Raw genomic sequence first — 17,529 nt, forward strand, 5'->3', positions numbered from 1 at the left:
GAAGTCTAGGAACTCATCAAATAAGGTAAATTAAACCGTCAATGAAGGTAGTGCTGCCCAAGCAAGAGCTCTTTAATGTGATGAAAAATGGATGTTGAAGCATTTTACTTTAGTTGATGATATTAGACATCTCAATGACCTAATTTATAACATGACAAGGAGCAAGGAAACATTTTGTTTTACTGCTTTTTAAATGATATCAGTATTCAAAATTAAAAAAAACTGTTTACCTCTTATGTATAACCAAGTCGATGATCAAGTTAATTTTAAAGAATGCATTGAAGAGTTGCGTGAATGATTTTGCCGAAGTAGACTGCATTTATAAATAGAATGGTTAGTTACTGAATAAAATATTCTGAAAATTCCTTACACTGGAACTTGTTAATCTGAAAAGAAATTTAGTACTGAAATAGAAATTTGATTAACTTTCCACAACACCAAACTGTGGAAGATTAGTGGGCAGACAAATATAGAGGTGCAGATCTTAAAGAGGAAGTGGAGATGGATTGGTCACACCTTTTGAAAAGATACCAACAACAGAGCTAGACAGGCCTTAGAGTGGAACCCCCAGGGAACAAGACATAGAGGAAGACCAAAACGAACGTGGCGAAGCAGTATACTAAATGAAGTCGAGAGGACAGGAAAGAGCTGGGAAACTATTAAAAAATTAGCAAGTTACCGTGGAGAGTGGCGTGGTTTTACTATGTTCCGTGAGGGAACGCAAAGGAAAGATGATGAAATGGATATAAACGATTGATTCTGGCGACCATTGCCATTTTATAGAACTAAGAAAATGTTCCCATAGTTATGTCTGTCTCATACTGTATAGAAAATACAATAAACATGCATAAACATGAAAATGATCAAACTGAGCCTTTACTGAGGCCACAAAATAAATCTTTCTGTTACAGAGTTGGTGAAATCAGAGTATGGGAACTATCTAAAACCCTAACCCTAACCCTTCATAGGCAGCTAAGCCTAGCCAAGTTCCAGCGCACTTAGCCTCTTGACCACGCTTCCTATAAGTTTTAGTTGTCAAAAAAAAAAAAATGCTTGCTTGGCCTTTGGTCAACGAAAAGGTTCTCCTAAAATTGTAGAGACATTGACTCTTGGCCAACTGCATGAGGACCTAAATCCTTAGTTGAAGAAATCATATTTTCTGTATTCACTTCACAGTACCGTACATCCCATGGGCGTAGCCAGGATTTTTTTTCGGCAAGAAAAAATATGTGTGTCTGTGTATGTACATAATTAATCTTTATTACATTCTGACCTTCATTCTTTTGGAAGACGTTTGTTGTGCCCTAGAATAGATTCTTCCTGGAGTTAGTGGAAACATTGTAGACTCCCCGTCCTTGCTAGCAAGGGGGTATGGGGGAGCGCTGAGATCTCCCCAAGCGCGGGGCCGCCAAGCACTATTTCCGGTATTGAAAGCCAACAAAATGCATATTCTGGGGTATCTACAGTGCATTATCCTGCTATTTAAAAAGTTTTATGTCAAAAACCTAATCTGCTATTCTTACTGACTTAGACCCTCCCGCGCCGTTCGGCGTATTTGGCGGTAAGCTGTTTCCACAAAAATCTGTCACTGGCAATGTCTGAAGCCTCTTCCCACCTGCTCTAAGGACCTCCATGAAAGTGTGGCGCCAAGTTGTACTAGGATGTCATCGCAACTCTTATTATGCGTCATTCATTTTGTCGGAGGTCTCGAAAACCTCATGCGACGCTCTTTCACAACCTTACTAAGGGGTCGACTCGCAGTTCGGCATAGGATTTCCTTGATTTAGACCCGATCTCTATAACTGACTCCTAAAATCTGTCTTAGCCATCTCTGTTGAGCCAGATTTAGTATTTTTCAATTTCGGCAGATGACTATTCACTGCACTTTATTAATGGAGCCCAGCCACTGGTAGAAATGTGTAACTTCTCTTGACTACGCTTTTGGAATTAGGTGACTAGTTTGCTTTAGATTTTATATCGAAAAAGGAAATTTTATCGTCAAAATCATCTGTTGGGGGGTTTTAAACTAAAAAATCTACATCTTTTTAAATTCAAAACCCCATTTAGCTACTGTCATAGACTTTGGTGACTGTAGTTTGCTTTAGAATAATGTTGAAGAGAGAGGTTTTCAACCTCGAAACTCTCTGTAGGGGGATTTTCAACTCAAAACCATCAGTAGGGGTTTTTAACTTTTTAAAAAGTCCTCTGGAGAAGGGGGCTTTTAAACTCACCCCCTCCCTTTTGGCCTAGCTATGTTCATAGAATTTTGAGTGTGTAATTTGCTTTTTTTTTTATATTGAAGGGGTATTTTTTAGTTTCAAGCCCTGCTGAAGGGGGGTTTAAACTCAAAACACCTTTGGTTACGCTCATAGTTTGTTTGAGTGTGTAGTTTGCTTTTTTTTTTATATTGAAGAAGTTTTTTTTTTAGCTTCAAACCCCGCTGAAGGGGGCTTTAAACTGAAAACCTCTCTGGCCACGCTCATAGATTTATGAGTGTGTAATTTGCTTTTTTTTTTTATATTTGAGAGGTGTTTTTAGCTTGAAACCCCGCTGAAGGGGGGTTTAAACTCAAAACCCCTGTTGGCTACGATCATAGCATTTTGTGTGTAATTTGCTTTTTTATATTAAAGAGGTATTTTTTTTAGCTTCAAACCTCACAGGAGGAGGTTTAAATTCACTCCCCCCCCCCCCACTTGGCCTGGCTACGTTCATAGAATTTTGAGTGTGAAATTAGCTTTTTTTTTATAATGAAAAGGTATTTTTTTAGCTTTAAACCCAGATGAAGGGGGTTTGAACTCAAAACGGTTTTGGCTACGCTCATAGAATTTTGAGTGTATAATTTGCTTTTTCTATATTGAAGAAGTGGTTTTTAGCTCTAACCCCCGGTGGAGGGGGGTAAACACAAAACCCTCTCTTTGCTACGCTCACAGAATCTGGTGACTGCTGTATGGATAGTCTTATAGTGAAGATGGTCGTACATTTCGGAGGTGCTTTTAAAATCTTCCTGAGTTATGCTCTTGGATTTTTTTTTTTTGGTTTTGTAATATAGAAGAGAGAATTTGACTGCAAACCCCCCAGGTAGGGGGTTTTAAACTAATAACCTTTGGCTGCGCTGGTGCAAGTTGTGGTTTTGTATTAAAATCTCACCTAAAATAAACAAAAAGCAAAAATTCAGTCACGATGGGGGATTTCATTTCGGGGGGTGGGGGTGGGTGGTGGTTTGAACCCCAACAACCCTCCCCCCCTGGCTACGCCCATGGTACATCCATACATTTTTGTCCAGTCACTTGTTCTCTCTCAGAAATGAAGTCCTTATTCCAAGAGTTTTTTGTTTTTTTTAAATTCAAAACCAAAATAAAAAACGAACTGAAAAAAATTTGGATTGAATTTTATTTCAAAATATTATTTTCATAATAAATATACAATATTTTTTTCTAACAAATATTTTAGGACCTAGTGTTTCCTAACCATAGCTCTAAGCATAAAAAAAAACAAAAAAGAAAACATACAAATAGCTTTTTCAAACTTAATTCTTAAATAAGAAATTAATTCTTACTATTCATATCACTAGAAATATGTAGCAATAAAATCACTACAAACTATAGATAGTAGGGTACATACAGGTATGTTACTATTTACGAAGAAATAACTACCTATTCAACATGGGTCATGACCCGTACTGATTTTGCACAATGAATTTTCTTTTAGGCTGTTGAAATATAGAAACAAAGTACCAACTATATACAATCCCAACAATCTATTCAACATTTGTTTAGGTTAAATAACTTGTAGTTCTTTCTAAGTACAAATACATTTGTTTTAATCCTATGTACAGAAGTTCTTGTGTACATTGGACAGTATTTGTGCAACATTTAGATACTTTAAAAAAAAAAAAAAAGCTGTGAAAATTAAAAACAAAAATGGGTAGATACCCAATGTAATGAAAATATCTGCCTTACTATCATGAAACATTTGCATTATTATGACCTGTCTATGTGAAAAAACAACAACAAAACCCCCCAAAAACCTACAAGTCAGTACAAGACAGCGATTGCAAGCTATTTTAGGAAAAGCCAACAAAAACTTGAAAACAGTTTGGCTGCCTAAGGTATTGGATGATAGCTCATCATAGTTTGCTTCAAATTGGATGTTGTTATTTTTAAGAGTGGAGTGTAGGGTTCAACCATCAATCTACTTCTGACACAGCCTATAAGACAGCCTCTTTAAAGTTTTATTACTGCTCAAAAATAGATGAAGATGCAAATGTTCCACAAATTCTATGAACAAGACATTTTAAATTTGGAAATTATACAGATAGCCATGGTTTCATTGCAAATAAGACACAATATTTGACTTCAATATGTATAAAAAGTGCTTCCACGTCCACTCATCTTCTAAAAACATGACATTTGGAATCAACATTACATTTTCATGAGTTGAAATGTTTGACCAACACGCAACCTGGAATAAAGAAATAACAACTTGACTTTTTAATAGAACATTAAAAAGACACCGAATATTTGTTTACTGTGATTTTTTAGAATTTCAAATATAGACGCAACCAGAAATGAATTATATACATTAAAATTTGTGATATTGCTCCAATGTGTCATCATGCATAAAAAACTTGGGAGTGACATTGTTATTTTAAATAATTTTTATAAATCATTGACGAGCCAGATTAAACCATTCCACATGCTGTAGTTTGCTCACCACTGGTTTAAGGAATCAACTTAGCGTATTTCTATTGTTTCAAAATTACATACAAGACACAACCACTGAATCTTGTTATTCTTATAGCTGTATGTACAAGATGAACGACTATGTCATGAGAAACAATAAATTAAATATGAGTTTGGTAAACTGCGCTGGACAGGTACACATCTTCCAAAGAATAGCTCCAATGATTACATTATACACCAAGCCAGCAAGATCACAGAGTTCTTTTTTTTTTATACATTAAACTCAACATCTCAAAAAAAAGTTTCTATAACACATATACTTGATTTACTGTCTACATGACTTATCACATTTACACAAATTCTGACTCATACAAATTGTCACACATTATATCATGAGCCAGCTTTGAAAAACATAGCAATACTGTATCTGCATGGGACTTTCATGTTGTTTGGGTCTAGACTTGTATAATGTATAATGATCCTAGTAGTAAAATAGCAATGTATGCATGGGTCTGGGCTCGAGAATATGGTAAACCATAGGTTTAAGTGTAACAAAAAAAAAATTGAGCCATCCTGTATGTATCAGCACAAAAAGGCATTCTGATGAAGGTACTATCTTTTAAAAGTAATGACTTCTAACAAGTAACACATAATATAAATTTGATACTTTTCTCTCTTTTTTTTCAAGGGCCATTGTAGGCCCTAATGGTCACAGACTTGACATCAATGAGCCCAATCACATCATGGTTAAAATATTTGTAAAATGTTTTACATGTTTCAGATGTTAGAGTTAAAGATAGTGTTCTTCCTAGTCCAAACGACGGGGGATGGGAGCGGGCAAGATTTGAACCAGGCAGCCAACCCAAATCCTAGAACACAGAAATCATAATAAACAATAAAACATGATGAGTGTTAATAAATCCTAAATCTGCATGTAAAAATATTTCTCTTAAAGTACACAACTAAACATGCCCATAAAATATATTTTTAAAATCCATGCCAACTAATCACTGCAGAATTGTTTAGGAATCTGGATTAGATAAGGAAGAATGAGAAACAAGTCTGCATGAAGATTAGCAAGAGAAGCTATTGAGGCGGTTAGTTGTTGTGCTGGCCACATGACACCCTCATTAACCGTGGACCACAGAAACCAATCTGCACCGTAGATCACAAGATCTGAAAGGGGTACTTTTAAGCAATTGAGCACTTTACAGTTTATCAGGCATCTAAAAGCTGGTACCTTTTCATACATAATTCATAAATAAATAAATTGTCAGAATAATATAATTATGAAAAACAAATTCAGGTGTTTTTTGTAAAAATGTTTTACATGCTTCGGATGTTCCTTCAGAGTTGAAGATAATTTACTTCCAAGTCCAAACCTAATGCAGGACGACGGGGGATGGGAGCGGGCAGGGTTTGAACCCGGGACCATAGATAAATCCAAACAACAGTCCAGCGTGCAAACCGCACTTAAGTCAGTTTCAGATTTATTTAAACAAAAATATTTAGTCAAGTGCTGTTTACTTTGTTGAACAAACAATAGTGGTCAAAATGCATTGTATTCTCAACCAGTAAGAACATATAATTATAACACTGTAAAGAAACTAAATGAGACAGTAGCATTTTGTAGCACTGTAAAGAAACTAAAAGAGACAGCAGCATTTTGTAATACTGTAGATACATTAAAACAGACAATAGACTTTTGTAACACTGTAAAGAAACTGAATGAAGAGGAAGTGTCTAAAACAGTGATGCCCAAAGTACGGCCCGCGAAGTGGCTCCATCCGGCCCTCCGAAACGTTGGCAAAAAGTGTAGAAAATCCCCTCTCCTAAAAAAAAAAGTTTGAAAAAAAAATCTTTCTCTATGTTAGGGTAAATGGATTGGTGCCGATAATAAGCCACCATATTTTGTTTTATAAAGAATAATAAAGATAGAGTGGCTCTTTTAAAGGACACAAACAGCTTTATGAAACCAAACACATAAATAAATGAATTGGCATTTATGTTTTTAGATGCGATTGCTAGATTTCGCCTAAAAAGGAAGATTGATGAGAACATTTACCACAAAGAACCATTTTCCTACGGCGAATGCATAAAAAGTGTTTGCTAGCAGAGATGGAAGAACTGTGTAGGCCTAGTGAAAAGAAGAATCCTGTTGACGTTGTCAACCTTTCTCTTAATAATACAAAGCGAGAGAAAGGGTAGACATCTTCCTCCATTCAAATGTAAAAGACAAACAAGATTTCAAAATGTTTTCTATTGCCGCTGCCGAGTTTATGAACATATCTGAAACCGCTCAATATCTTGGTATTTATTCGCGGTAAACAGTTTTGAAATCAGAGAAGTTAGTAGCTATGAGGAGCATGCATGGGACAACCACTAGCAAATTCCTGTCAAAAAATTTTCAACCATCACAGAGGACCTTTCTTTTGCTTGGGAGAAATTAGTGAGAGTGACTACTGAAGGTGCAACAAGTATGGTGATGATGATCGTGTTCAGACTGGACCATGTGATGGTGTTCAGTTTGAACAAAGTTCGTGGTTTCGAAAATTCATCTGCGTCCAATGTGTTAAGTAACCAGACAGAGCTGCAACTTGAACTGGTTGACTTACAAAGCTAAACATATCTGCTTGACAAATTTCAAAATGATTCAGATAATGGATTTTTACTGTGTGTGGCTTGCAGAAACATTTCCAAATCTATGAAAACACGAGTTAGCTATGATAACAAAAATTACTTATTTGTGAGAACAAACCTTTTCAGTGATGAATCGGGTGACACCCATATTACATAATAGTCTCACGAAAGAACATATAGAATTCTAGATTCAGTGCTCAGACTTGGCGTCTCATCTATGCAGCCGGATATTTAAAAGTTGGTTTACGATGAATTTTCTAAATCAATGAAGTACTAGATTCAATGGTTTCTAATTAAAATGGTTTATTGTCTATTTCCTGTTTTTTTTTTGTTTGTATGTTTGTTTTCTTTTGTTGATGTGGCCCGCGACACAACTGTCGGAAATTAAAATGGCCTGCCGACCAAATAAGGTTGAGCACCACTGGTCTAAAACAATGGAAAAAGACTGAAAGGGGCAGAATATAATTTCAAAGATGATTCCTACAAAGTGTATGAGACTAGCTGGAAAAGCATTGGTTTCAAGAGGTTAAGAGTTTTGTTCCTGGAAAGATGCACTTGTATACAATAGTTGATATAGACTTTCAGAACATATGTATACATTGAGTTAGAATCTAATTATGCCAACATTTTATGCACATTGTCAGATAATGGTACTTCAAGGAACATGTAATATAAAATAACATAAAAAAAAATGTTGATAGATTTCCTTAATTACAGTTAAAAAAAAAAAAAAAAAATTAAAATAAAAAAACAAAGATAAAGAAAACTTCTTTCAACCACTGTAAGAACATTTCAACAAGCATTAGATATCATCATAAAAGTTTCACTTCTATCTTATGATTTAAGAAAGACACAATTTCCAAATAAAAAAATTAATAAACAGATGTTAGACTAGCAGATGGTAGCTGCTAAGTTATGGGGCCGGCCCGGACATCCACGGTTTGAGCCCCTCACAGAGCTTATCTATGTTTCACCATATTTTCTTCACCTTGCCTCAATAACCTTTGTACCTTAGTGCAGCAATTATATGTTACATGATTACATGTCATGTTTATTCATCACCTGAAATTTCAAACTCCATTACAAAATAAAAAATGCACACCAACAACATGTCAACTTTGTTTGTGTAAGTCCTATCATAGAATGGTTTAAGAATACAACTATAGAGGTCCACTTCAGACTGTTACAATTTAGTTATTACTTTGAGAAAAAAAACAACAAAACAACTACATAACATTATACAGCATACAAAAAAAAAATGTATCAAGTGAATAGAAAATGTACACAATAATGAAGCCAGACCTACATTGTTAACAGTGAATCAAAATGTCGACGTTTTTCATCACATATCAAATGGAAGTAAAAGCTTGACCAATATGATGCTAGATCTCATTGCTTTAAGAGATAACATTATCTACATAGGGATGCTAAACAAGATCAATATACTTACTTAATAAATAATCTGTAAAATCATTTTTGTGGCTTGTATTTTATCTCTTAAAAAATATTTATATGAAGTATTTTAATTTCCTTAATTATAATAGAAAATTGTAAATCAATTACACGACAAAACTTAAAGTGATAAGTCTCTTTAGATATTATTTATTTTTATGTGATAAGTGCAAAAGATTTGATTTAATAGGTTAAACATGAAAAAAAAAAGAGGCCTTTGATTTTATATAAAGAAAAACAAGCTATGTAATATTCTCTGAAGCAATATGTATCAGTTTCAATGGGAACATTTTCACACATTCATAGTTACTATAAAATATCTGAAAGCATTAATAATATAAATATTATTATCCAAAAAAGGATACACTAATAAAATAATGAAACTAAAAAAAAAAATTCATACAAATTCTATGCCTTCATATTTTACATCTCCTATTTTGAACTCTGGCATTAAAATATTTCCATTTAAATCAAAGGCTAACAAGTATGATGCAATCCTACCATTATCTTCTTCACTTTTTAAAGCCACTATAATATTGTCATCTGTCGCAGGAATAAACTTGAAAGATGAAAACCCATGGGTCGGATTTATTTTACCGATCTGCCGAACTTCAATGTTTTTGAAATCTTCATCCACAATAAACAAAAGGTTTGTTGCTCTTCGCTCATCTTTGACCTCATCATAGGTTTCTGTACTAGCTCGACGAGGGAGAAAAAACCACTTTTTGTGTACATCACTCCAAACTCCTGATTCATGAATAATGTAGCCTGAAAATGAAAAAAGTCTATGTAATACGTTTTGCTAAAATATTTTTTATTCTAATCTGTTTTTAAAGCAAATTAAATAGGGCTGTTTAATTTAAATTGTGAAGACTTATTGCTTTATACAGAGTCTAGAAGGAATATATATTTATTCTACAGTTAATCCTTTTGCAATCCAGCAGGAGATGACAGTGGGTTCCTTAATGAATTCTTATTAATCTTTGCACAATCTAATCAAGTGTGATTATCATAACTATTTATTGATGGCAAAAATATTTTTCTTTTGAGTCTAGACCAGTGGTCTTCAACATGGGCGCTATCACCCTCTGGGGGCCTTTTTGAGATTTGGAAGGGGGTGGGGGGCTGAGAGCCAAAGAGGCGGTGGGGGAGGGGGGGGGGGCGCTGGGTATGAAGGGGGAAAGAAGAAACTAAAGGTGCACTGAAACAAAAAAACTTTAAAAATTCTTCAAAATTAAAGCTGGTAAACTAAATATACACAAACCAGCTTGCTTCAAATTTAAGAACCGAAACAACGTTAGAAATTGAGTTAGGGAATCCCATTTTCTATTTATAAATTCTTACTCTTTTGCTGTAATCAGAGGGTATCTAGTGTCCTTAGATCTTGAGCACATAAACGTTTAAGATTTGATAACCAAAGTAGGTAATATGCCTTTTTGATTATAGTTTATCTTATCTACAAATGTTAATATATTGATAAATTTAAAAAAAAATGTTAAAGCTAACATTCAAATAAAATAAATTAACCTTTTTTTTAAACAAAAAACATTGATAAAGTGTTGGTATAAAAACTCACTGGTATGTAAGGAAATATCATTAAGAGTTTTAGCGAATTACTTCTAGATAAAAAGTATGTTCTTCTTTGAATGACAGCATTTTCAGGTGAGGTTATGAAACCAAGTCAGCTTCATGAATATATAGCAATATCCACAAATAATTTAAGAATATTCGTGAACAATTATAAAAATATCCTATTAAAACAATATTAAAAACAAAAAAGGCAAAGCAGGCTATGTTTTAGTGACCTCTTAGAAAAATGCATAGCTTTTTTAAAAAAGTCTTATGATATTGTTTGAAAATTGATTAAAACTCAAATTTATTATTTTTTTAAACAAACATATGTTACACAAAAAGAATTGTTTTCTGTTAGTGATGAAATATTATTTCAAAATTGTCTAGTTATGTAGCTTATGACGACATAACATAACCATCAGAGGTTGGGCGTTACAATGACTTCATAAGTAATATAGCTTATAGAACAGATTTATTCACTTTTACCTAGTGAGTTATGATACACAAGAAAAGTTTAGCCAGCAATTTCATTTCTATTTGAATCTAATAATAAAATGTAAATAAAATACAAACCCATGCCGAAATAAATCTCATGTTTTAACAGTTTTGTGAAACAAATGATGAAAAAGATGTTAGACTCTTGTTGTTTGCTGGATTTCGAAAGGGGTTTGTTATTGCTTGTTTTGTTAAGCTCTTAAATACAATTTTGATTAATTTTTTTTAGAAACAGGAAGAGTCAATGGTTGGCGATGAAGCAGGCTACAAAAAATGTTTTACATGGTAGGCATCTAACGCAAATGAAGAAACAAACCTCTGACTGCTAGGAAAGAAATGTACTTTCATTGATTATATCATTTTTTTCTTTTATCGAGATATTAAATCTATTTTAAAGAGTTTTACAATCTCAATCTCAAATAACTTGTTTGTTGACAAATGAAATACTGCCTGGAAACACTGATATCTATGCCATTCACATAACAATGCTCTATGAAAAGATTACGATTCGCTTCTAAAATAAACAAAAATTAAATATAAATGACAATTATTAAACATCTGTTAGTGATGTTCGATTTGAATTTCAGGAAAAAAAAAAGATTTACAAAATTATGTCTTCAGTATAAAGGAATGTAAACATAGGAGGCACACAGTGGCGTAGCTAGGGTGGGGGAGGAGGGGGGAGAATTAGAAAATCCCCCCCTGGCCCCCACATGAGGGGGGGGGGGGGGGGCAAATTGAGTGTTTTTTTTAATTATTTAAATTAAATATTACGCACTATGCAGGGGCCCCCATAGAGGTCAAGCCTCCTGGCCCCTAAACGATGGAAAATTCCTAGCTACGCCCCTGGAAGCACAACGGAGATGTGGCTTCATTTAAATGTTTCAGTAAAATTTAAAAAACTGGTCGAAAATGGAATTATGTTTTAGTTTTTCCATCAACATACATGGTTAACCTAGATTTAATACGTAACAAACTTAATGAATAAGCAAAGAAATAGACTAGAGGAGACCTTTGCCTAGCTTTGGTTAATTTAAAGCTTGAAATTTCTAATATTGTCAGACTGCAGGAAGCATAAGGTTCCCATTAGCTTTATTTCTTTTTGTAGTGAATTGAGCAATAATAATGTTTATATTAAAAAATAAAACTAAATTTACAATTAAACCTAAAAGCAATAGGTCCTAATAGTCAAAAAAATTAAAAGGGGACTATTCTTAGGATTCAAAAGAAAGTCATGACAATGAAATTTATTTTTGTGTGTAATCTCTGTAAATTATTTGACAAATGTTTTTTATAATGATAATATTGTCTGTTTTGGCCTTCGATTCTGAAGATTACAGCTGAGTGCAGTGTTCCACATAACTATGCAAACACAGTTGCGACCTGCACATTTTCCTGGGTTTTGTGCCGACAAAGCCATTGTCTACTGGCGGTCTATTTAAGTTTTCTTTGTATTTTTGCTCATGTCTTTAATAATGGCTCTTCTTTGTGTCTTAAATGTTTGTCCCGCAGCTTTTGTGAGAGCACTTACAGGGGCATCTCTGTAACTCCATCCTACTCTAAGCTCGCCAAAGAAGATTGCCTTTGGCATGTGGTCATCTCCCATGCGGGATAAGTGTTATTGACAGCATAACAAATAAATTTTGTTGTAATTCGCCTTCTCATGTTTCTTTATAAGTGTTTTTCTTAGAGGGGGGATGCTGGCAGATTTTTTTTTACGAAAAGGGGGCAGTAGGTCAAAAAAGGTTGAAGACCACTGGTCTAGATCTATCTAATCACCATTTCCAATGACTTTCTAGAAGTAAAAGTGGCGAAAAAGAGATATTAGCAGAGAAAGATTTAGAAGAAATCTCTAAAGAATGATTTTTAAGCTTTACATTGACTGAAATAGTTAGGACAGATGAAATAAACAAATAATTCAATAATAATTGTACAGGTTAGTCCTGTTGCAGCTTCCTAATTTCAATGTATTTCAATGGATTTTATTAACATTTGAATTAAGTGCTGTCGCATTCACAAAATATATCTCAATCTGCATGGATGACCTAGCCTTGGAACTTTACTACAAAAAATTGCAAACCTGTATGTTCTTGCAATGCTAAAAAAAAAAAGAAAAAAAAAAAAAAACTTCCTACGTCACATCCCAACCTAGAAGTAATTAAGACAAGGCTCGTGAAAAAAAAATAATTAAAAGGGATAGAGAAGGTAGTGTCAAGATTAATTGTTTCATTATATTCATAAAACTAGTTTGGTTAACAAATCTTTTTTTTTTTTTAATGCAACTTTAATCTGGTAATAGAAATATATGATTATTCTTCATGGTTTATTTAATTTTAAGGTATTCAAATGTTAAGTTTCAGATATTTGGATATTTCGTATGTCCTTTAAATTCAATATGGAGTGGGCTCTGTTTGAGTAAAGACAATGAATCATCTAATCTAAAGTTATCACAGCTTAAGATATACATACATGATCAATAATAATACATTACAGTTGTCCATCTAAAACCAAATAATGTACATCAATGTTCTAACTTACAATCTGTATGACATTGACCCTACTAATGTCATAATTTCAGATTATATGTGATCTTGTTAACTACAAACACTGCCAGTTGCAAACAAAGCTAAGAAATATGTAAAATTTTAGATCTAATTATGACAACTCTACAAACCTGGTGGAAGAGTTCCAGTCTTTTCTCTTAGAGCATTGTATTTATCATGCCAATCAAGATGCTGAACATCCCCATCAGGTCCGACTGATTTCACCCATTGTGGGTTTAAATTAACCACTTCCCCTTGTTCGGTTGTCCATTCCTTCCCCAGACCTCCAACATACAATCGCTGATCTTTCACTGTTGCCCATTCACATTTAAAACCTTAAGATAAAAAATCAAATGTATTAAGTTAATATTTACAATTTCACCCATTCACTACAATCTCCGGCTTCAAAAAGACTTTAATTCTTTTTTTAAGCAAAAAGATAGCTTTTTTTTTTTCATAACATATTAAACTTGACACACCATAATTTAAAAAAATGAGCCAATCCTTTCACTAATCTTTTTTTGTGTGTGCCATTAGTTTACTCCAGAACTATTAGACTTCTTTGATGCAGATATTTCTAACCCATAAAACTCCATCCATCCATCCATCCCAGTGGCGCTACAGCCCATGGAGGGATCTGGCCTGCTTTAACACATCCTTCCATTCAGATCTCTCCTGGGCCTTTCGTCTCCACGCCCTAACCCCAAGCTGCTTCAGATCTGCTTCCACATCATCTATCCATCGCATTCGGGGTCTGCCTTTGGGTTTTTGCCTGTATACGATTTTCGCCCCTCTGTTGTCTGACATTCTTTCAAGGTGACCTGCCCAACGTAGTCTGTTCTTTTTTATTTCGTTCACTATTGGTGGGTCTTCATATAATTGATATAACTCATGGTTAGTGCGTGTCCTCCACCCTGTTTCATCCTGTATGGCACCATAGATTTTCCTAAGAATTTTTCTTTCCCAAGTGTTATATTAAGTAAATTTTCAGATGTCTTTGTCAGTGTCCAGGTCTTACTTCCATACATTGCTGCTGGTCTTATTATAGTTTTGTATATTATTTTCTTGGTTTTTACCCATAAAACTCATCGTACATAAATAACATTATAAAAATATCAGGATACAGAAAACTGCTAGCATACTATACTCCAATATAAAAAACAAAAACCAACTGCTCCATCATTTAAAAGTGTTCAAATGAAAACACCAGTTTAAAAACAAGACAGCAGACATTGAGTTAGACAAAAGCAAAAAAAACTACAACAACAAAAAAACAACTAAAAGAATAAAAATTAAACATATTGTTATAACTCTGCAATGCGCACCGCAATCCAGGCTAGTGCTACAGGTGCGCACTGTGATAGACTAGACCTAAAAGGATGTCAACATTAGTAAGAGAACTCGTTAGTGAAAGGGCAGTTACTTGGTCAGGACTGTGGCTGCACAAACAGTGGTGATGGAGGCGCTGGGGATTGTAGCGCCATCTGTGACTGTCTTGTGGGCAAGTGACTTTCAAGACAAGAGGCGTGATAACAATTGCTGTGATGATCTCAATGGGATGTGCCGAATGGAAAGGAAAGAGACAAATGAACAAACAAGAGAAGTCTGTTATGTGCCTGAAGTTTTTGTTCCTGGTGTACCTGAAACGAGTACCTCAATGAGCCGGACAGATCAAGACAACGTTGGGTCTGCGCCCAAGCTTTCTGCTGTGGACCTTAAAGACCTCTGTTTATCTGTCAGTACCTATGATGGGAACTTGAACCATGAAAGCCTTAAGACCGGTTCTGATTCCTTGTCGTTGGGTGAAATTACGAATACAGGCCCTAACAATGGCAGAGACAGAAACAACGAATTTGACTTTGGCAGCGGCATAAGAGAGAACTCGATGCTTGGCAACTGCATCCAGGCGATTGACAAGAACTGTATAGGAGGCACCCTGCGTGGACAATGCCCATGCCAAGAAACCCAGCTACAAGATCTGAACTAAACAGAAATGTGTACTTCTGACCACATCAGTGAGAATGAGTTGAACGATTGTGAATTATTTCCAGCGAAACCTGATGTAGTGGTGGATGAACATTACAAGGATTTTCATGGGCCTACCTTACAGATGAAGTTGAGACAGACTATGTGTTTGAAACCATGGCTACCTGTGGGCCTACAACTGTGTCACGAGACGTTCATGGAAAAGATCCGCTGACTTGGCGTCTTAGGACAACAGCCCTGGGAACTACAGTGGTCGCCCCAACCTCTATTTGTGTTAAGTGGATGGCAACCCTGACTTCCAGTTACTCCCCCTTTGTCAGCTGGCTGGCATCAGCGACTATCTTCATGAGGTCGTAGCAGTGACCATTATATCGTCTCAAGCATCGACTGGCCAACTGGAAGAAGAGAAAGCGATGGCTGCGGAAAACTGTGCAGATGGCTTTGTGGACAACAGGCACCCTACCGTCTGTGGTTCCCACCAATCGATCTCCACCTGATCTGTGAAACCTCCACTGCACTGTTTCTTTTCGGGACGAAAAGCTCTAAGAAGGGGGCAATGTTATAACTCTGCAATGCGCACTGCCATCCAGGCTAGTGCTAGAAGGTGCGCACTGTGATAGAGTAGACTTAAAAGGATATCAACATTAGTAAGAGAACCATTTCCACCCAAGGAGAGAGCCAATATGGAGAGATTGTGCCTAAGATAGATGTTGTTTTGTGTACCTTTGATGTCGTGTAAATAAACGTCTATGTCTCGTTGAGTTGCCTCACTTAAGTTATTACAATATTATGCTTTTAAAGGATTCAATTAAATGTTATCATCAAAAAATGTTAAATAGGCAATAAGTGATAGAACTGTATCTAGTGAACTGGTATTTGAACTATTTCTTGTAGAAGTGTTTACAAGCAAATATTCATCTTAAATATTGACAGTGACAGCAATATATATCAAGAAAAATCAAATCTAAGGGTTTTCCAAATCAACCTGAAATATACTTCCTGTTAAATTACAGTCCAACCATTTTAGAAATAGTCTCTATTGCCTACTTTATAATTATAATTAAAAAAAGATTTATGAAATTTCAAAATAATTAATATTATTTCACTAACCTTTATTAGTTCTACCATCACCATCATTCAAAATCACCCATGGAAGCACATTATTATTGTTTATTTCATAAATAATACCAGTTCTGTCATCAAATGTGTATAATTTTCCATTGAATATCACTAGTTCTGATAATTCCATTCCTCTATCACCAGCAGCTATACTTGAAAGAAGAACATTAGGTTGAAAGAGTTTTACTTTAACTGAATCTTTTTTCTCTGATAATGTTAGATTGCCCAAGCGATAATAGCTAAACCACGTAGATTTTTTCTCTTTACTTTTTGAGTTTGTGTCAAGGTCTGTAATCAATCCTATTTGATATACAGTACCCAATGAAGTTCTAGATGGATTCGTGAAAGGATAAGTGGGATTATAATGCTTAGCAATAGAACGCTCGAACTGCTCAGAATTGCAGTGATATCCATGTGACTTTGGCATGAACACAATCAACAAAACAAGGATAGATATAGAAAATAATACGGCGTATATAACGATACGAGGTTTTAAATGAAACCTGGCATTCCCAACGCGATAGGATGTCGGTCGGCGAATGGCTTTTGTCCATTCATGAACACTGGATGGATATGGTGAAGACAACATATTGATGTCGTCGTCGTCCACTGGAAGACTCATGGGTGTATAAAATAAAGATTGCCAATCATACTCATAGCGAGTTCTAATTGGTAACATGAACAAAATGTGTCAACGTGTCTTATTTACATTTGGATTCATGCATATCGCCATGTTTTTTTTGTTTTTGTTTTGATAGGACAGCAGTAAATGTGTGTGCTAGTCTAGATCCAATAGAGATCTAATAGTCAACACGTCAACCACGGATGCCAGGAAAACTATTTTAGTTAGGATGTTTAAAAACGAATATTCAAATGAAAGAGATCTAGATCTAGATCTATAGATATTGTTTGGATTAGAAATATATAAATATAGATCTGCGTAAAATGTGCAACAAATAATGTTTAAAATAATATATAAATATTATGCGATATTTATTAATGAAAATTAAAACCAATTTTTACTAGTCTAGTTGCTATGG

General features: G+C 34.8%; 2 protein-coding genes across 4 annotated transcripts in view; one reads left to right on the plus strand and one right to left on the minus strand.

Annotated features, from left to right (window-relative positions):
• Window positions 1–17,529, plus strand: part of LOC106057162 (ribosomal L1 domain-containing protein 1-like) — a 187,793-nt gene that overhangs the window by 158,706 nt on the left and 11,558 nt on the right. The window contains exon 1 of one of the 2 annotated variants that reach the window (XM_013214256.2): window positions 17,300–17,334. The exons of the other annotated variant lie outside the window; for it this stretch is intronic. Within the exon in view, the coding sequence (XP_013069710.2) occupies window positions 17,315–17,334 (20 nt within the window). The 5' untranslated portion in view covers window positions 17,300–17,314. Of the gene's footprint in view, window positions 1–17,299; window positions 17,335–17,529 lie in introns of those variants that run through there. 2 annotated transcript variants of the gene reach the window in all.
• LOC106057153 (soluble calcium-activated nucleotidase 1-like) lies at window positions 3,373–17,308 on the minus strand. Of its 2 annotated transcripts, XM_056022041.1 has the most exons (4): window positions 16,481–17,308; window positions 13,516–13,719; window positions 9,276–9,542; window positions 3,373–4,461 (listed from the first exon to the last, which is right to left on the minus strand). In XM_056022041.1, the coding sequence occupies exons 1-4, from the start codon at window positions 17,166–17,168 to the stop codon at window positions 4,430–4,432; spliced, it is 1,191 nt and encodes a 396-aa protein (XP_055878016.1). In that variant the 5' UTR covers window positions 17,169–17,308; the 3' UTR covers window positions 3,373–4,429. The 2 variants fall into 2 exon arrangements, with proteins under 2 accessions (XP_055878016.1, XP_013069699.2); XM_013214245.2 differs by lacking the exon at window positions 3,373–4,461 and having other exon boundaries at window positions 4,625–9,542.

The sequence above is a fragment of the Biomphalaria glabrata genome, chromosome 2 (genome assembly GCF_947242115.1).
Source record: "Biomphalaria glabrata chromosome 2, xgBioGlab47.1, whole genome shotgun sequence".
NCBI classification, from domain to species: Eukaryota; Metazoa; Mollusca; class Gastropoda; family Planorbidae; genus Biomphalaria; species Biomphalaria glabrata.